The sequence below is a fragment of the Mytilus californianus genome, unplaced genomic scaffold (assembly GCF_021869535.1).
Source record: "Mytilus californianus isolate M0D057914Y unplaced genomic scaffold, xbMytCali1.0.p SCAF_2, whole genome shotgun sequence".
Classification (NCBI taxonomy): Eukaryota; Metazoa; Mollusca; class Bivalvia; order Mytilida; family Mytilidae; genus Mytilus; species Mytilus californianus.
In genome coordinates, this window is record NW_026262668.1 from 80868353 (window position 1) to 80890513 (window position 22161).

The 22161-nt window shown below is 32.5% G+C and overlaps 1 protein-coding gene across 2 annotated transcripts in view; it reads left to right on the forward strand.

Moving 5' to 3' along the window:
• Positions 1-22161, forward strand: part of LOC127728272 (collagen alpha-1(I) chain-like) — a 156644-nt gene that overhangs the window by 116964 nt on the left and 17519 nt on the right. For both annotated transcript variants that reach the window (XM_052235556.1, XM_052235557.1), the window contains 9 exons: positions 251-304; positions 1313-1420; positions 2792-2845; positions 5158-5211; positions 10114-10167; positions 11285-11392; positions 16357-16410; positions 19092-19127; positions 19808-19843. In XM_052235556.1, the coding sequence (XP_052091516.1) occupies positions 251-304; positions 1313-1420; positions 2792-2845; positions 5158-5211; positions 10114-10167; positions 11285-11392; positions 16357-16410; positions 19092-19127; positions 19808-19843 (558 nt within the window). The remainder of the gene's footprint in view (positions 1-250; positions 305-1312; positions 1421-2791; positions 2846-5157; positions 5212-10113; positions 10168-11284; positions 11393-16356; positions 16411-19091; positions 19128-19807; positions 19844-22161) is intronic.

Consider the following 22161-nt stretch of genomic DNA (forward strand, 5'->3'; position numbering starts at 1 on the left):
TGATTCCCAATGAGACCATTTATTTCTTACATTTTAGAAATTGATTGTAGAGATTCAAAATTAAATTTATGATTTAATCAGTAAATCAGTCAAAATATTAAAAATGTTCACTTTTGTTTTCCATGTTTATTTAAACTGTCTCTAACTTTCAAAACAAGTAACTTTCAGAACAAGTACACAAATGTTTTGCAATTTTGAATATATTCTCATATGGTAATTGTTGGATCATAACAGAATTTGTTAATTACAGGGACCTATTGGCTCTCCTGGTGACCCAGGATTACCTGGAAGAAATGGAAAACAGGTAAGACATACATACACATTTTAATTTCAAAATTGTTAGCACTCATGAATTGAGAAATGAGGTATGAATTCCGTTTCAATTATTAAGGAGGTATGACAAGAACCCTGCAGAAATTGCTTAAATAGTCAAATTCTTCAATCCTTTGAAATTATGTTAATTTATAAAATTTATAGATTTTTGAATTCCAGATGCCAACAAAGTTAACTTATTGTGCCTTCTCCTTTACCAATTTAATTAGTTAATGAGATTTACTTATCCTGGGTAACAAACAAACTAGTGTCCATTATTTTGCCATCAGGGTAAATTTCAAAACTTTCGTCCTAGACAACTTTTATAGGGTAGGTGGATGATTTTTGTGTGTGTGTGTTTTTGAGTTGCTTTCTAATTGATGTTTGACCTGCATATTATTTTATTTAATGATCTTTCATCCATAATGTAAAATTAAAGTTCTGTCACCATGTAAGAACTGAAATAAAATTATATAACTTTAATAAAATGTTCAAGTTTCAGCTTCCATTGATGAATAATTCAGGAAATGACATGAGTTATTTTAATTAGGCAAAATTTGAACATTTCCCATGTCCCTTTGGGATCAAATTCAATGAACAAAAAAATGAAATGCAGCACCATAAACATAATCTACATGCTACCAAATTTCAGATTTCTATATTTTCTCTCTGATATTTATTGGTAGTTAGATGTTCTAATGGATAAACTGCATTTCATGAGATCCCAGGATTTGTTGTGTAGGGCATGAAAACAGACATTCATTTCATACATCGTTTTCATGGATAAACATTGTATTTGACAGTAGCATTTAATCAATTTTGTATATTTCCAAATAATTTGAAAACTAATAAAAAATGTTTGAAATTTTTTCATCCATTCTGGATAATGTACATACTAGGTGCTACCTCAGATAGTTGATTAAGTTTGAGTTTAACGATAATTAAGAAAAAAAAAATCTTTTAATGTTGAATGGTGTAATTTTACAAATTTATCTTGCAGGGAGATGTGGGATCACCTGGTGTACCTGGGGCAGCTGGAGAAGTTGGAATTAAAGGAAGTCAAGGAATGAAAGGAAATTCTGGACCAAGAGGACCAGCTGGACCTCCAGTAAGTACTACTGAAAATACAACAAGAAATTCAAAGAATATTTGGACAGCACATATTTTATAAGAAAAATTGTGTAAAAAGTGTTTAACTTTGAAAATTTTTATCTGGGAAATTATTTCTGAAGCAATATAAAGTTGTACCATAAAAAAAATTAATGTACAGTTGAACCTCGTTATGTCGAAGTCGAAGGGACCGGACCAAAGTATTTGACTTATCCGAGGTCGATTGTGTCGTCATAAATTTGAAATGCATGAAATATGGTATGAGTTTTGTGTAAACTTGATACTTTGAACAGTGTGCCTTTTTTCAGTATGACACTTTATGATTGTGTATACACCTTATCACTATTTGTCCGTCATTACTGGACATCACAAAGGTTCCCGTAAAATTTTGACGTCATAATAGAAAATATCTGATGCCGCAATGGAAAAGTGATTGTTGTATGACGTCAATAGTTCAAGCGGCACAGATTCTTGTGTCAAGTGGCACAAATTTCCAAATAGCGATAAGGTGTATTTATTATCCATATTTTTTGGTCCTTCATATGATTAAACACACAAATACAGATACAAATCATGCACAAATGAAAACAATAGTACACACAAATGTTTACAAATGTCGGTCATTATTATGAAATCACTCGCGGAACGAAACAAGTTCTGAATGGTCTCTGATAAGGTTGTCTGCTTTACATGAATTATTATAAATTTATCATTATTGTCTTAGGTAATCCTTTAATTATTGTAATTAATGAATTTTAATTCTAACGATTCATTTAATCTCGGCTTGGGCCATTTAAATTCGTTTCGTTTTTTATGTCAGGTGAAATATGTTCAACACAATAATGTTCCGCTTGTACCATCAACAAAGGTCATCATAAACATGTCATTTTAACTGTTATAGAAACAAGTACGTTTACTCAGCTTAAATCTCATTTGAAAGTGATTAGGTTACATAAGAACTACATCCGATTTGAAAAATTATTATTAGGTCTGCATCTTTCGAAAATTCTTACTTTCGAAACTTCGTGACATCGGGGTCAATTTACATTAGTTTTACATCGACGGGACTATAAAATTTACTCGACTTAACTGAGTTTTCGAATCAACTGAGTTCCACTCATCAGAAGTAATTATGCATTGATCAAATGGGAATTTTGCCAGGACCAAGAAATTACTTCGACTGATCCGAGTTTTCGACACAAGGAGGTTCGACTGTATATCAGACTGCATAAACTAAGTTGAAGAGGACTTTCTGGTGAAATTAAAGTTAACAGAGAATCAACAAGTTTTCTTATCAAGGATTTTTTATTGGAAGATATACCTTTTGATGGAAATCCAATATTATAGCTTGTTACTTCTTTTACTTTAGGGCCAACCAGGAGTACAAGGAACTTCAGGACCTAGAGGAAATCCAGGCCCTGTGGTATGTATACAGCAGTGTTTGTCACATGTAGATGTAATGTATGGTAGCAAAATTTGTAAGATTGATTGATAAGTGTTTGCTTTATTCTGCCTAAGTGCAAAAAGGTAATATCACAGCAATAAATGGTAAAGAAATATTTAGATTTTTTATAAATTGCAAATATAAAGATTCAGATCAAAAAGGTTAATGATTTCAGGATATCTAACTTTTTAGTTGATTCCATATAATCTTATATGAAAATAAAGTAGAGTTGTGGTCTGTATTGCCAATTAGACAACTATCCATAAGACTATAGAGCAAAGATGTGAACAATAACAGGTCACTGTTCAATCTTAAACAATGAGCTATAATACCCATACAGAATAATAAGCTATAGGAAACCCCAATCAATTTGACATAATATGAAACTATGGGAAACAATTCAAAAGAGAAAACAAATGGCTGATTTATTATAGTACAATGAACAAAAAACAAATATGGACGACATCAACCAACAATTATGTGTACATGATGTAAGATTATCTGTCATGGAGTGTTCCTGATATCTCACATTCATTATGCCATGGTACACTACCTATAAATTATCTGTAAGAAAAAAGACTACTCAATTTACCATACTTTTGTACAATATAAGGCTTATGTCCATTTTAACATATAATGTATATTGTATGTTGTTTGTGTGTTTTCTCTTATGTTAGAACAGAGACATGGACAAATTCATATATGGTTAGAAATTTATGCCAAATGTAGTTTTAAAATTATGAATCTCTAATGAGTACAAAAAAATGTATAAAGTAATGAATGGTGAAAAGTATGAGTTTTTATGCAACCGCAAAAAAATTTTTGCGTCATATAATGCAATGATGTCGTCGTCGTCCGAAGACACATTTGGTTTCTGGACAATAACTTTAGTTTAAGTGAATGGATCTCTATGAATTTTTACCAGAAGGTTCAATACCACAAAAGGAAGGTTGGGATTTATTTTGGGGGGTGATGGTACCAACAGGTTAGGAATTAGGGGCCAAAAACAAGCATTTTTGTAGTTTCCTGACAATAATTTGTGTGTTAGTGTATGGATCTCTCTGAAATTGTACCGCAAGGTTCCATATCACAAAGGGAAGGCTGGGATTGAGTTTGGGGTTAATTGCTCCAAACGTTCAGGAATTAGGGGCAAAAAAGGGGCCAAAAACAAGCATTTTTCTATTTTCCAGACAATAACTTGTGTTTAAGTGCATGAATCTCTCTTAAATTGTACTACAAGGTTCCATACCATAAAGGGAAGGCTGGGATTGAGTTTGGGGTTAATTACTCAAAAAGGGGGGGGGGGAGTGGAGGGGTAAAAAAATTGGGGGAATTTTATTTTCCAATTTTTTTGGGGGGGTTCTTTTTTTTCCTTCAAAATTTTTGAAATCTTCAATTGCACAGTATTGCGCAATAGCAAGAAATCTTCAATTGCACAGTATTGCACAATAGCACAGTATTGCGCAATAGCAAGAAATCTTCAACTGTACAGTATTGCACAATAGCAAGAAATCTTCAATTGCACAGTATTGCGCAATAGCAAAAAATCTTCAATTGCAAAGTATTGTGCAACAACACAGTATTGCGCAATAGCAAGAAATCGTCAATTGCACAGTATTGCACAATAGCAAGAAATCTTCAATTGCACAGTATTGCGCAATAGCAAGAAATCTTCAATTGAAAACAAATACAAATGTTTTAACCAATTTCGATGGGATTAATTAAGTCTTTAATTTTTTGGTGTTCTAACCTTGTATAATTTTTTTGGATATTGGGCCCCATTTTTAAATAGGTCTACATTGAGGTCGAAAGTGTCCAAAATTAAAGTTTTGTTTGATTTCATCAAAAACTGAATTATTGCGGCTGTATGATTTGTTGAATCTTATTGTGCATTTAGATTTTATTTTGGGCCCTGTTTTCAAATTAGTTCATATTAAGGTTTGAAGGGTCGAAAATTAAACTTTGTTTGATTTCAACTAAAATTAAATTTTTGGTGTTTTTTTATATGCTGAATCTAACCATGTTGTTAGATTTTGGATATCAGACCATTCTAGGTAAATTAAATGTCCCATTTCAAATTTTTAAGATCTTTAGACACATTTATTTTGTGTCTGAAACCTATATTATGTCAAAAATTTTATCACAATCCATATTCAGACAGTATCAAGCTTGAATATTGTGTCCAAACTTGCCCCAACTGTTCAGGGTTTGACCTCTGCGGTCATATCAGGCTGCGCTCAGCGAAGCATTTTATTCTTTTTAAATCAATAATAAAAATTGGTATGTTATAGGGAGAAGCTGGATCCACAGGACCACCTGGTTTACCAGGAGAACAGGGACTTATTGTAAGTACACATCACAATACTGCTTTTGTTCAATTTCAAGTATTATGAAAGTATATGGAGTGTCACAAGTTGTTTTAAGAGGGAAAGGTTTTGCTTTGAAATTTTTTGGGACAAAATTTGGTGTCATTGTAAAGATTTGACCTAAAGAAAAGGAGGACACCCCTGAAAACATTCTGCATCAACCACCAACAAAGGATTTCTGTGAGAAAATAGACGTACAAATAACAACTAACAATGAAATCTATGAAATTATGTTTTGATGATAATTTAATGGACAAACAATTACTTTAACTTTAGTCAAACAGATATCAAAGTACTGAAGTACTGAACATCGGATGACCGCAAGTTCTTGTGGATGGTCACAAGCACTTGTCGCAGAAAAAAAAAATTACATCTCTATACCTAAAAGTGAGGTTAATGTACAGAGATATATGTTTTTCTGAGATAAGTTCATGCATGCATGATGAATAAATGACAGGGAATTCAACCTCACCGTAATAACTATTATATTTTAGTGATACAAATCAGTATACTTTGGTTTGTTGTTATATATTATATTAATATTTGTATATAACAGTTACATGTATATATAATTTTCAACCATTTGTATATCATTCTATTCTACTATTCTGATAATAGTGCAGTGCAAGTGCATGGTGGACACTCTTCTGTAATAATTCGATTTTTCTAATAGATTGGATTTGAGTAGGCATTCATATTTTCCCGCAAAACATTCTTGAGATATTCTTCCGCATGCGTTAACACAATTTTTCTGTACGTGTGCATAGATATTAATTATTTTTAACTTATATATATATATATTTCTTAACGACAAAACATTTTCATATTATTAATTTATGTTCTAAAAAAAAATATTTTTATGAGTATTCATTGAAGAAATGAATTTATAACAAGCGATAATGAATGTTATTTTGCACTCGATAATGTCCGCGTATTTATACGATTGGTTTTCAGTCAATAACGAAAGTCATATCTCTGTGGCAACAATACATCGGAATGCCCTCACGGTCATCGCGATGTAAAAATTGATAGAGATTTTTATGAGAATGTTTGAGATTTTACCTTCTTCTCAGGAGACCAGTAACCAGAGAAAGATTTTCAAGATAAGGAGATTTGACTCCTATTTATTTACAAGTTATGGCCCTTGAAAGATTTTAAAAAATAAATAATGGACTCTAGTTGATAAAACTTTGTTTTGCCTATACAATAAAAAACATTCAAGAGTTTGATTTTCAAAAGGAGTTGAACTGCATGAAGAGCTGACATGAAATTAAACTGGATAAGGTTTATTAACTCTTTATCTACCACTGATGGATATATACACGGTTTTTATCATCTTTCTGTCCGCAGTGACTGATAAATCCGCTTGCATAATCAAGCGTGTATTCACAGTGACTGATAGATCCGCTGTAAACATACACTTGCGCAGTCCCGGTGACAGATATTTCCGTAAAATATACCACTGTTAAAACCCTTTAGATTGGACAAAACTGTTCGGGAATCCTGAAATGAACCAATGAAATTTGTTTTACAAATGAATAATCTTTCAACTTGTACATTGCTTTTCTATAAAAAGTGTGTGTTTATACATATAATTATGATGAATTTTACACGTGTTCGGAATGCGATTAAACCAATGGCGTATGAATGGGCTTCTTTGTTCAAATCGTATAGCGAAAGTGAAGAATTTGAAGGATTTATGCAATTAGAAAGTAAAATTGGAAGTATAGGAAGGGATAATTTAGTTTGTCGGAACAAGATTGCGAGTCTTCCGAGGATGAAGAAGCCAAACATGGACAAATAATTTGAAATCTTTTTACGTCCATTTACGGCAGCTTTCAAGCTTGATAAGGAAAAGAAAGAAATTGTTTTGGTATTTGTTTCATTAACTGGATTTTTCGAAGTAAAAATCAGTTATTGATTTGGGGATGTACGGCGGGCAGGCATGCGGCTGCCAAACAGTGTCCGTTCATTTACATGAAAACGCTTTGAAGAAATTTTTTCAAATTTAGATATGTTGTTTCCTGTGACTACATGAAGGTAAAATTCAATTTTTATGATTTTAGCTTTTCTCGTTGATCAGTTATAGCCCTTTCCCAAGAATTCAATTTTTGATGATTTAATCCATTTCTGTACAAAGGGAAATAACTATTTTTTTAAAAGATTTTTAAAAGACATTGTATTAATGATAAATGACATTTTGGATTTTTTTTTCTTTTCTTTGGTAAATTGTTTGAAGAATTTTGTGGTAGGTTTGTTTGTTATTCTGTATCAACTCATTTTCTGAATGCTATATATATAATTTTTTTTTATGAAGTGAACTCCTTTAATTAGATAATAATTTATTTTTATTAAAGGATATATTTCATTACATTACATTGTGTAAAGTTGATAGATTAGATGCAGTTCTATATTAGTTTGTGACAAATGAAAGAAAAAATATTTGGAACTATTAATTATATTTGATTATAATTTGAAAATAGATATACATTGTGTTACATCATATCTAATTTTAGAGAACTATTTTTAGTAAAATCATATCTAATGTTAGAGTACTGTGTTAAACCATATTTCTGTTCAAAGGGAAATAACTCAAACTTATTCCATGAACCAGTAATGATAACATCAAAATTTCTCTATAACTATTTTCTTTAAGTCGTGTGTGTTATGAAGGTAGCTGTTTCATACTTGCTCAACTGTTCAGGGTTTGACCTCTGCAGGAAAATCCGGTTTGCTGTCACTCGACAGCCTCTTGTTTTTCAATTAATATACAATAAATACTGATTAATTAAACATTTAATTAGAGTACTCATAACACAGCCTTAACAATTTGTGAAACATTCTCTCACTGCAAATTATCTCTGGTAGTTAACCTACAATTCAGCTGCAGTATCTAACTAATCAGCAGTGTGTAGTAGTGAACTGTAAAGGTATCTGTGGTAGATAAGAAGTTAAGCCTTTATACTAAGGGTATCTGGGTCAATATGCACAATTAATTTCAGTAGTCTGTATTATTAACTTTTTCTGCAATTCCTCTGTCCATATAATTGTGAACTTCCTAATTTATGATGGCTTGTTTTGAAGCTGAGATATTTTCACATGTGGTTTAATATTAATGTTTACTATGTAAGATTCAATTTAGTAACCCCAAAGGGTCCTTTGTGATATGGCCTCTTGGAGTTAAAATCCCTTTTTCACACAATGAAAATCTGGTCTTCTTCTCTTCAAAACTGCACAAATGGTTAAGGTCAGTCAATTTATAAATATAGCAACATGTCCAATATCATTGCACAGAGATATTTTGTCTACATATTATAATTATGAGGGATGTCAACTCGTTGAATAATTACTAATCGAGTACTCGTTGGTTTTATCGAGCGATACTCGAGTACTCGCTCTGGAATATATCTACAACACGGAAACATGTATTTTACATTCTGTGGTTTGTGTTCAATGGACGAAAAACCATCTACATAAGTATGTGGGACAAGGAATTACACACCATAATTAATAGCTCATTACCAACAAGTACTAATAAAGTAAAAAAACAATAATCTAATCAACATAATTTAATGAGCACCTATTTAAAAATCATAACAAGGAAAAACCATATCAAACAACAGTACTTGTAATCATTAAGAAAACACATTTAATGCTTACAAAGGCGTAAGGATTAGAAGTTTAATTATTCAATGAGGCTCACCAGAGGATGCAACAAATTTATTTTATTTGGAAATATTTTCTTGTCAACTATTATTTGGGACAGTCGGTTTTGCAACTTTATAAATTATCTTTCAGACGAAAATATTTTCTCTGACGGTACCGATCTGACGTAATGGCTAAGACATGTTTAGTTTAAAGTACTCTAACTTAAGTTTTCCTCATTCAAATATTATTAAACTCATACACAATGCTAAGAACCAAAATTTGCAGACAAGAGTTTGAATTTGGGCAGTGAGTGACTTACTGTTCTAGAATTATGCCCCTTTATAACTGGGAAAATTGCAAATTTTACAAACAAAACAGTGAAACTATGAAAATAACACACAGCACAAAAATACCTAAGACTAGAACAATAGAACTCTTTAAAAACTATCAGTGACATCAAATGCTCTCAAATATTGTTATCATGTACTATCAGCAAGCATTCTTGTCCTCAGACACATTCTTCTTTTATTTTGTTCCTCACTTTCAGGGATATTGATCCATCTGAACTATTTATTAACCATAAGTTACAAATTTTGTTTTAAGAAAGCAGCATTTGCCAGTCAGAAATAACGACTTTTTAAAATTTTATAAAAGATAATAGAAGGTCACAGGTAGGATAACCGTTATTTGGCCCTTGAAATTAAAAAATTGGTTACTTTTTTTAATCCTTTTTGGTATAGAACCACTAATTCAGGCCCGGTCGGAAAGAACATATAAGAAAGTAGTACATATTTTAAACAAAATAGTTCCTACGCATAGCTGTATCTTTGTCAATAGGTGAACTATTTGGGTAGTTTTGGTATCAAATGAAATCTTGGGGACTAGGGATCACTGTAGAACCCTTGTTGAAAGTTTCTTTTGAATAATAAAAAAAATATATAAAATTATAATAGGTGGGCACATTTACCGTGTTGTTCAAATCAGAAGTACCTGTTTTTGTACTATCAATCTTCCGGGAACCAGTACGCTCTAATATGCAATTAAAGGTATGTTGTTTTTTTAAGCACAAGTCAGGATAAGGTTTAGTTTTGACATGAAATGACTGCCACTTTTTTGAACTTAAGACAAAGTAGCCATTAATGCTTGAAATTGCAGAATTTAACATAGAAAGCAATGGGGCTATGAATTAGTGGTTTTATACCTTTTACATTGTGGTAATTTTATATGTTGTAGGGACCACCAGGACCATCAGGCTCAAAGGGAGAAAGAGGAGAGAAGGGTATAAAGGTAAGAATATTCTATAGAATTCCAAAACAACTGTATAGTGAATAAAAATGGATCTAATTTGTAACTTCAAAGTGTTCCAACATTTACACATGTCTGAAAATTTGTTAAAACTTCTTATCTCTAATGGTTTTTTTAATCCTTACTTTAGTATCACTAAGAGGTTGTCTATGTGACATTTAATTTTCCTGCCTATCACAGCTGTGATATTCTTTTCAGTTTTTTTGCTTCTTAATTTTTTTTCAAAGTTGGGAGTTGATATGAGTAATTGTAAAAATTAGCATTTATCTGTATTTTATCAAAAATTATATTTACTTTGTTGGGAGGATGTTTTACATTTAAAAGAGAAAAGCAAACATTAGATAGATTAATCGGATGCATAGAAATTGATAATTTGGTTTTTGTCTCGCCTTGACGGAGTCAAAAAGCAAGACATAGGTATGCTATTTCCGGCGTCTGCATCAACAATGTATTAGTTTGTGATTAGGTCTAGTTTTTGGTAACTACTAGTGGTAGGTCAATGATATTTGGTATGCAGTTGTATTAGCATTGGCACATCTCATTTCCATGGAGATTATTTGGCCCTTCCCCCTCAGTCATGGTCTATTGACTTTGAAACTTTTGCTTAGTTTACATGTATCAGTTTAAGATGAACCTCTGATGTTAAGTCAATGATATTTGGTATGCAAATTTATTGGCATTTGCAAGTCTCATTTCCATGGAGATTATATAGCCCCACCCCCTCATCATGGTTCATTGACTTTGAAACTTTTACATTGTTTACACGTTATTGTTTGTGTTTAGGTTTGTTTAAAGGGAACGACTTATGATATTAAAGTCAATGGTATTTGGTATGCAGTTGTGTTAGCATTGGCACATCTCATTTCCATGGAGATTGTTTAGCCATGCATCTTCAGTCATGGTTCATTGACTTTGAATATTTGCATAACTTACATGTTAAAGTATTGCTATATTAATTTCAACATTTGCATTATCAAAATTACAAAAAGGCGAGACATATCTCTGTGTTAACAGTTTATTATCACTTAATTTATTGTTATAAAAAATAAATTGCACATACCTGTAATAGTCATTTGAATGTGATAAGTTTGTCATTTAGGGAAATACTGGTAGAGTTGGATCACCTGGTATAATTGGTGATCCTGGACCAAAAGGACAACCTGGACCTGTTGGCCCACCTGGGGAGAAAGGAGATCGTGGACCTTTAGTAAGTCATTCTGAAACTGATGATGAAAGTTTGTACAAATTGTAATTAGATACTTAGCAAGCACTATACTCAAGTACTCATTAGTGATTATTAGGGAAAATGAAAATATGGTTTTTAGCTTCTAATTGTCCACTTAATGATTTACTAAAATAAGATGTAAATTTATGGTTAATGTCAGACAACAAATAGTGTATTGATATTAATTATTTTTTATCTGCTTTACTCATTTTGTTCTGATCATGTTTCATAGAATACAATATAGCATAATATTATTACATTATAATCATGAGTGCCTCAATAATTTTTACATATAAGGTGCCATTATTTGAGCAGGAACTATTTACCCTTTGAGAGCTCCTGAATTCACTCTTGGATTTTGTTTTGATTTCTGTTGTTCAATTTTATTTTCAGTGTAGTGTTTTATGGATGATGATTGTCTTCTCATTTTTTTAGCTCACCTGACCGACAGGCCAAGTGAGCATTTCTCCTCACTTGGCATCTGTCGTTGTCGTCCGTTAACTTTTACAAAAATCTTCATCTCTGAAACCACTGTGCCAAATTTAACCAAAAATTGTCCCAATCATCATTGGGGTATCTAGTTAAAATAATGTGTGCGATGACCTCACCTTCCAACCAAGATGGCTGACATGGCTAAAAATAGAAAATAGGGGTAAAATGCAAGTTTATTATTTTGAAAACCGCTATAAATAAGAGAAATTCTGAAGTGAGCAAAAATGTTCAGAATGTTGAGCTCTAACTATAGTCCATTTAGGTCGAAACTGGAAGACATCTTCTTATAGGAGTTATTGCCCCTAAATGAAGAATTTTACCATTTTTGGAAAATATTTCCCTATTATCTTGAAAATTATAATAGATAGACAGAAACTTTAAATAGTAAAAACGATCAACAAGACAAGATCTAAAAATAAGTCATAATAACCAACATCATCAGAGGACTCCTTTTTAGAGTTATTGCCCTTTAATGACGAATCTTACCAAATTTTTGCCTTTTTGCCTAATATTTTAAAAACTATAATAGATAAATAAAAATTTTCAAAGCAAAAATGATCAGCAAGATAAGATCTACAATAAGGTAAACATGACCAAAATTGTAAGTTGACTCCTTATTGAAGTTATTGCCCTTTAATGACAATTTTTGCCATTTTTTTCCTATTTTTGCCTATTATCTTTAAAATTGTAATAGATAGATAGAAACTTTTATTAGCACAAATGATCAGCAAGACAAGAAATCTTCTAACCCGAATAATTCAGTCCCTCCCCGTAATCGATCTCTCCTACTTGCGAGGGCCTGAATTCCTTACACGATAAAAACTCTCCTAGAATCCTGGATTTTGATTGGTGCCCTGTAGAAGCAGTGACCAATTAGCAATCAGCTCAATTTTATCGAGATAGGTAAATCCCGAGCTAATTCCGAATGATTGATTGAAGATTTTTCGTTGTCAATGTATTCAGCCGTTAACGGAGTAATCGTAGATCAGCGGAATATAACGACTGAATTATTCGGGTTAGAAATCTTCAGTCTACTTGTTATTGGAGTTATTGCCCTTTAATGATAATTTTTACATTTTTTTTATAAAAAAAAATATAGATAAATAGAAACTTTAGAAAGAAAAAGTATCCGCAGGATAAGATCTACAAATATGTCAGCATGACTGAAATTGTTAGTTAACTCTTAATAAAGTTGTTCCCCTTTCATGGTGATTTTTACTCAAAAGTGGCCATTGTTTAAGATGCAGGTGAGCCACACTGGCTCTTTAGAGCCTCTAGTTTTATTTGGTGATGGTTTTGTCTGTTCTTTTTCAACTAATGATTTTGATTCCCTCCATTGTAATTTCTTACTATTTTCATGATAAACAACACTAAGCTCTCTTTCAATTGTCAAAATAATCTTCAGATTTTTACATTGTCTTTTACAATTAGTAGAAACTGCTTATATTCTGTGGTAATCTTAGTTCATTCATGTTTATGCCAGGGTTGATGTTGCTCAAGATTTAGTTTTTCAGTGTAATGTTTTGTGGACTGTTGTTTGTCTTTTTTCCTTTAGCTATAGAGTTGTCTATCTTTTTAGCTCACCTGGCCCGAAGGGCCAAGTGAGGTTTTCTCATCACTTGGCGTCCGTCGTCCATCGTTGTTAGCTTTTTACAAAAATCTTCTCCTCTGAAACCACTGGCCAAATTTAACCAAACTTGGCCACAATCATCATTAGGGTAACTTATTTAAAAAATGTGTCCGATGACCCCGCCAACCAACCAAGATGGCCACCATGGCTAAAAATAGAACATAGGGGTAAAATGTAGATTTTGGCTGATATCTCTGAAACCTAAGCATTTAGAGTAAATCTGACAGGATAAAACTGATTATCAGGTCAAGATCTATCTGCCCTGAAATTTTCAGACAAATCTGACAACCTGTTGTTGGGTTGTTGCCCCTGAATTGGTAATTTTAAGGAAATTTTGCAGTTTTTATACGACTGCAAAATATTTTGCGGTCGTATATTGGTATGACGTTGGCGGCGTCGTCGTCGTCCGGCATTGTCCGAAGACACATTGGTTTTCGCACTCTCACTTTAGTTTAAGTGAATGGATCTCTATGAAATTTTACCATAAGGTTCAATACCACAAAAGGAAGGTTGGGATTGATTTTGGGGGTTATGGTACCAACAGTTAAGGAAAAAGGGGCAAAAAATAAGCATTTTTGTAACTTCCAGACATAACTTGTGTGTTAGTGTATGGATCTCTCTGACATTGTACCAAAAGGTTCCATATCACACAGGGAATGCTGGGATTGATTTTGGGGGTAATTGCCTCAAAATATTAGGAATTAGGGGCCAAAAAAGGGGCAAAAAACAAGCATTTTTCTAGTTTCATGACAATAATTTGTGTGTAAGTGTATGGATCTTTCTGAAATTGTACTACAAGGTTCCATATCACAAAGGGAAAGCTGGAATTGAGTTTGGGGGTAATTGCCTAAAACGTTTAGGAATAAGGGGCCAAAAAGGGGCCAAAAATAAGCATTTTTCTAGTTTCCAGACAATAACTTGTGTTCAAGTGTATGGATCTCTCTGAAATTGTACTGCAAGGTACCATACCACAAAGGGAAGGCTGGGATTGAGTTTGGGGGTGATGAATCATAAGGGGATTCAAAAAATTGGGGGGGGGGATTTTTTTTTTTTCCTTTTTTTTCTTTTTTTCCTTTTTTTTTTCTTTTAAAATTTTCCATTTTAAGTTGGTTATTTCTGTTTTATATTTAAAAGCAAATAATAATGATATGGTAGGAGATACACACCAAACAGGATGTGTAAATTATTATATAATAAGTATTGTGCAATAGCAAGAAATTTTCAATTGCACAGTATTGCACAATAGCAAGAAATCTTCAATTGCACAGTATTGTGCAATAGCACAATATTGCGCAATAGCAAGAAATTGTCAATTGTACAGTATTGCGCAATAGCAAGAAATATTCAATTGCACAGTATTGTGCAAAAGAAGATACTTCGTATAAATTGCTTATTTCTTGACCAATTTCAATGGGGTTTTATTTATGAATTCTTGGGGTTCTTTAATATGCTGATTCTAACCGTGTATTAAGTTTTTGGATTTTGGGCCCCGTTTTTAAATTGGTCCACATTGAGGTCCAAAGGGTCCAAAATTAAACTTTGTTTGATTTCATCAGAAATTGAATTATTGGGGTTCTTTGATATGCCGAATCTAACCGTGTATTTAGATTCTTAATTTTTGGTTCCGTTTTCAAATTGGTCTACATTAAGGTCCAAAGGGTCCAAAATTAAACTTAGTTTGATTTTAACAAAAATTGAATTCTTAGGGTTCTTTGATATGCTGAATCTAAACATGTATTTAGATTTTTGATTATGGGCCCAGTTTTCAAGTTGGTCCAAATCGGGGTCCAAAATTAAACTTTGTTTGATTTCAACAAAAATTGAATATATGGGGTTCTTTGATATGCTGAATCTAACCATGTATTTAGATTTTTGATTTTTGGGCCCCATTATCAACTTTGTCCACATTGAGGTCAAAAGGGTCCAAAATTAAACTTTGTTTGATTTCATCAAAAATTGAATTCTTGGGGTTCTTTGATATACTGAATCTAACCATGTATTTAGATTTTGGAAATTGGACCATAATAGGTGAATGTCCAATTTAAAAATTTTAAGTTCTTAGACCACTTTCATTCTGTGTGAGAAACCTATGCTGTGTCAAATATTTAATTACAATCCAAATTCAGTGCTGTATCAAGCTTGAATGTTGTGTCCATACTTGCCCCAACTGTTCAGGGTTCTACCTCTGCGGTCGTATCAAGCTGCGCCCCAGCGGAGCATTTATTTGTTATTATTTTGAATATTATTATAGATATATATAAACTGTAAGCAGCAATAATGTTCAGCAAAGTAAGATCTACAAAAAAGTTAATATGACCAAAATTGTCAATTGACCCCTTAAGGAGTTATTGCCCTTTAAAGACAATTTTACACAATTTGTTCATCAAGTTTGTTAACATTTAAAAATCTTCTCCTCTGAAATACAGGTGAACGATTCAGGCTCTTGAGAGCCTCTTGTTCCTGTAGCTATGGAGTTGTCTATCTTTTTTGAAGTTATAATTTTGATTACCCCCACTTTATATTTTTTTAATTTTAATGATATAAAAAACAGTTAGCTCCCTATTAGTTTGTAACAATTTTTACCTTTGTTTTTGCCAGAGTTATTTAACTTTAATTATGAATTTTTCTACCCTGTTAAAATGGGGATGTTACTTATTTCATGTGACACTTTGTTTGAAATATTTTCAAATAGATATCCACAACTTAATCCTGTGTTTTCCTTTCAATGTGGAACTTTGCTATTCTTGATGAACTAATATATTCAAGAACTTAGACATGAATACTTATTATTGTATGTGTGTTTTAAAGACATTTATTGTTACAGGGTCAAAATGGACCACCAGGAATAATGGGAGTGGAAGGCATGCCAGGCTCACCAGTAAGTAATTTATTAAACATATATAGCTTATAAATATGCGATGAAAGGCCATATGTAATAAGAAATATAAATCTGTTTATTATGTGTTTTGGCATTACCTACTTTTTGTTTGCCATATGAAATAAGAGATATTATTTGGCTCCAAAAATGACCCTAGAAAAATGAAGAAACTATGAAAATTTGTTACATGAAAAATTATGAAAAGACTATAAAAACTACTGAAGTTGTAAATAGGTCATTGTTCTTGGAAATTAGATTGATTATGTTGGTTGCATTCTGAAATTGGAAATACTCAAAATAAAAAATAACATAGAAATCGTTTTACTTATATCTTATATCAAGATTAAAAGTAATGTCAGAATTTTCTTTCAAATAACTAATCATTTGCTTATACCATATATATGTATAGTAAAATCTTTATAAATTGGATCCTGAGTAAGTCTCCTTACTGTTCAAACATTTTCTATAAGAGTTTCAGTGGAAGAAAGCTTCCAAAAAAATCAGATCTTTATGAGAAAAACATGGATGAAAGATCTGAAGTCAGTTCCAAGATCTGTTACAGTAGGGGGCATACTATTTTATGGTTTCTGTGTCCATCTGTTTTTTAGTCAATTTGTTTGTCCGTTCCTCAGTCCCATATTGTTTAAGTTAGTTTAACATGAAGTTGTGGGCACATTAACTTGAAAATTGGTAGAAGGGAATTTCTAAAAGATATATGCCAAAAGCTATCCCAAGCTGACTCATTACTACAGGATTGACCAAAGACTTTAAAAGTGAGATTTTTTATTCTCTGCTAAGGACACATAATTTAGAAGTAGGAGCAAAGACTGGTGGGCCAGGGGTCAGTTTAATGTGTCCAGGTAGGACGGTTACCTTGTGAATTAGCATATTAAAACCTGGCACAGCATGTTGATCTAGTCCAGAACATTAAGTTCGAATTCATATCATATTAACATGTTCTCGTCCTGAATATGCATTTAATTTGCCACTGGGGATTAAACAGCCATCCATCATCATCACCAAATTAAGATTTTTACCGAGATTCAATAGTTCAATGGAGCATAGAATGTTGTCTTATGGACTAGCATTACCATCCCTGTAAACATTTTTTTTTTTAAGTGTGGGAGCGGGTTATTTAGGAATCTCTCTGTCCATCCATTTGTCTGTCTGCAGGGGGTCTTTTTTGACAACAAACTTCAAGTCTCGTTATTTTTTGGGAGGAGAGATTTGTATAAATATTACATAATCATTCTTGTTTCCTTGATAGTGCTTTCATATATTTTTGAAGGTGTACTTTAATTAAAATCTTTAAAAAAAATTATTATCAGGCAATTCATTTTATAGGGAGAAACTGATAATTTTGTTTGTGTTGGATTTGTTGTTCCTTCATTTTACTATTACTATTATTTTGGAGGAAGACTTTTCACTGATATTGAGGTATAGGTTATATTACTAAACATCCATCATGGAGGGTACACATGTGAAAAAAATAAACCAGTAAAAATAAATCACAGTACAAATGGTGAAAACAGAACTATGTTTAAGTTTTACTGAAGAGGTTCACATTAAGTAGCAACACAGACTGAAAATCTTACCCATTTCCATGGAGGTTGTTTGGCCCTGTACCTTCAGCTGTGATTCATTGACTGAATATTTTGCATAACTTACATGTTAAAATATAATTGTTTTTTATAGCCCAGCTGGCCAGCAACAAAGTTGTCGGGGCTATATAGTTTTACCATTATCTGTCATTCCATCATACCCTCATTCTGTCATTCCATCATTCCTCAATGAACAGTTATATAGACTTTTTTCCTAAACAGCTATACATATTGAGCTGATTTTTAGTATGTGAGTCTACTATGATGAGTTAAAGATGGAATTTATGTTTGGTTCTGCTCTGCTGATTTTTGCCAGAATTACGGGATTTGGTCTTTGATAATTTCGTGAAAACAGTTATATGGACTTTCATTCTCCTAAAAATAGCTTCAAGATTTTTTGCGAGCAGAGTCATTCATGTCGTTCCGACACATCTAGTTTAATTTCAACATTTGCATTTTTCTATCAAAATAACAAAATGGGGAGACATATCTCTGTGTTAGCAGTTTATTTTTTTCTTCAGTTAACATTTAGAGACAGTCTAAGGTTAAACTCTTTCAGTCATCACTAATGTTGTCAAACCGTCATGGAATTTTATGTAAATTGGACAGGTGCTTTTTTATGATCTAATCTCAGTGTCCAGAGCAAAATTATGAAAATATTTTCCATATTTTACTGATAAAATTACTTAGTTTTTTTTTTGCAGTTACTGTGACTTGACTGTAAGCGTTTCGTTCCATCTGTTGTAGTTCATTCAAAATTCTGACCTAACTGCAATTTGTTTTATCAAATTAAACTGTTCAACTGGTCATTTTAACAAACTGGTGATAAACACATTCAAGTCAACAAAGTGCAAAGTGATAGATAAAGCATAATTATTATTGCTGATTTTTTTTTAATTATATATTTCAAGTTTTATTTGTCAACATGAGAAGCTATAATGAATGGTGTATTTGAATATAACTCCATTTTTTAAAGCAGATTAAATATAAAGTTTATTTCCATTATGTTTTTCTATTGTTTCTGATTCAAAGGCAGACCAAAACTACTATCATTACTATAAAGTGTTTATTATATTTAAGGGCCAAGAAGGACCTTCTGGACCAAAAGGTGAACCAGTGAGTATGACAATATAATCAACATAAGGTTTTATATTGTTTGTTTCCAATCATCACAGTTCATGCATTTGTTGCTTAATTTGCTGCCTAATATTTCATATTCTAACATGACCAATTTGGACAGTCATTTTTTGAAACCATTTTGTACTTTAATTAGTATACCACTCTTAAAATATATACTACACTTATTGAAACATGGTCACCACCATATTTGCAAGCCAAGAGTAACAGTCCATCCTTGTTCCTCTCCAGGAAGTTGGGTAGACCCTCATCATACTGCTTGATTTGCATAGATAGATCATCTTAGTCACATTTTGTTTTGTTGTCTCTCCATGCTTTGTTTACAGATAATGAATTTTATTTAAATATTTTATAATTTATGTATTTACTGTGAGATGATTAAAAAAAAAATTCATTTCTCAGGAAACACAGTTCTTCGTGCAGTGAATTAGCATTTTATTTACAGGCATACACTTTTAATATCAACTTCAGGTGAATTTGCCAATATTTATATTCATATACTAGGATTACCTTTAATGGTGGAACTTATTAGAAATTCAACCTCTATCCTGTAAAATAATTGCATAGACTCATTAGCATTATACAAATGACATTTAATAGTTGTACTCTATGCTGGAGTTGCAGCAATCAGTTATTTAAAGTTCTTATTCTATTTTTAGGGACTTGTTGGTCCAAAGGGAAATAATGGTCCACCGGTAAGTTACTGTTCATTAAAGTTTTAGTCATTAAGAATAAATTTAATATAAACATTGATGTGATTTTATCAATAATGGAAATTGGCTAGATATTGATCAAACATTGAAGTGATAAATGTCTGATATATATTTGTATTTTTGCATAGAAACAAATTGATGTTATATTGTAATCACGTATTAGGTCTCCTTGTGTGAAAGGTGATGTATGTCAGTCACACCTTATTTTGTCAAAAAATAATACAAGATACATGTTCATTGCATCTTCACCAAATTGAAAACAAATATTTTCCCGGATAGGAAAGGTGATATTCCTATTTAATATGAAGGTCAGATGTCAAAGATTAAGCTGATATAATATTTTTAAGGAATTACTACAGATATGTGAGATTGAGGAGATGCCATTGTATTGGGGTCTAATTTTTAATTATCAGCAATTTTCACATTTTTTCTTTGATCCTAATACCTGATATTTTGTTTAGATCATGGACAGGATATGATACTGAAAAATATTCGACAATGATGTCACGTAACACTGCAGCAATGTCAAGCATGATGCCCATCCTATCAATTTATCAATGAAATTCAAGCGGCTTCATTCATATAATCCATTAACTATCGCAACTTTTTATATGACCACAAAAAAAATTTTGTGGTCGTATATTGGTATGACGTTGGCGTCGTCGTCGTCTTCCGAAGACACATTAGTTTTCGCACTCTAACTTTAGTTTAAGTGAATGGATCTCTATGAAATTTTACCATAAGGTTCAATACCACAAAAGGAAGGTGGGGATTGATTTTGGGGGTTATGGTACTAACAGTTCAGGAATTAGGGGCCAAAAATAAGCATTTTTGTAACTTCAAGACATAACTTGTGTGTAAGTGTATGGATCTCTCTGACATTATACCACAAGGTTTCATATCACAAAGGGAATGCTGGGATTGATTTTCGGGGAAATTGCCTCCAAATTTTAGGAATTGGGGGCCAAAAAGGGGCAAAAAACAAGCATTTTTCTAGTTTCCAGACAATAACTTGTGTGTAAGTGTATGGATCTCTCTGACATTGTATCACAAGGTTCCATATCACAAAGGGAATGCTGGGATTGATTTTGGGGGTAATTGCCTCCAAATGTTAGGAATTAGGGGCCAAAAAGGGGCAAAAAATAAGCATTTTTCTAGTTTCATGACAATAACTTGTGTGTAAGTGTATGGATCTCTCTGACATTGTATCACAAGGTTCCATATCACAAAGGGAATGCTGGGATTGATTTTTGGGGTAATTGCCTCCAAATTTTAGGAATTAGGGGCAAAAAAGGGGCAAAAAACAAGCATTTTTCTAGTTTCATGACAATAACTTGTGTGTAAGTGTATGGATCTTTATGAAATTGTACTACAAGGTTCCATATCACAAAGGGAAAGCTGGAATTGAGGTTGGGGGTAAATGCCCAAAAAGTTTAGGAATAAGGGGCCAAAAATAAGCATTTTTCTAGTTTCCAGACAATAACTTGTGTTCAGGTGTATGGATCTCTCTGAAATTGTACTGCAAGGTCTCATACCACAAAGGGAAGGCTGGGATTGATTTTGGGGGTGATTCCCTCAAAATTTTAGGAATTAGGGGCCATAAAAGGGCAAAAAAACAAGCATTTTTCTAGTTTCAGGACAATAACTTGTGTGTAAGTGTATGGATCTTTATGGAATTGTACTGCAAGGTTCCATATCACAAAGGGAAAGCTGGGTTTGAGTTTGGGGGTAATTGCCCTAAACGTTTAGGAATTTGGGACCAAAAAGGGGCCAAAAAACAAGCATTTTTCTAGTTTCCAGACAATAACTTGTGTTCAAGTGAATGGATCTCTCTGAAATTGTACTGCAAGGTACCATACCACAAAGGGAAGGCTGGGATTGAGTTTGGGGGTGATGAATCATAAGGGGGTTCCTTTTTTTATTTTAAAATTTTCCATTTTAAATTGGTTATTTCTGATAATGATATGGTTTGAATAGGTAAATTAAAATTTTTATACGACCGCAAAAAAATTTTTGTGGTCGTATATTGGTATGACGTTGGCGTCGTCGTCCGAAGACACATTGGTTTTCGCATTCTAACTTTAGTTAGAGTGAATGGATCTCTATGAAATTTTACCACAAGGTTCAATACCACAAAAGGAAGGTTGGGATTGATTTTGGGGGTTATGGTACCAACAGTAAAGGAATTAGGGGCCAAAAAAGGGCCAAAAATAAGCATTTTTGTAACTTCCAGACATAACTTGTGTGTTAGTGTATGGATCTCTCTGACATTGTACCACAAGGTTCCATATCACAAAAGG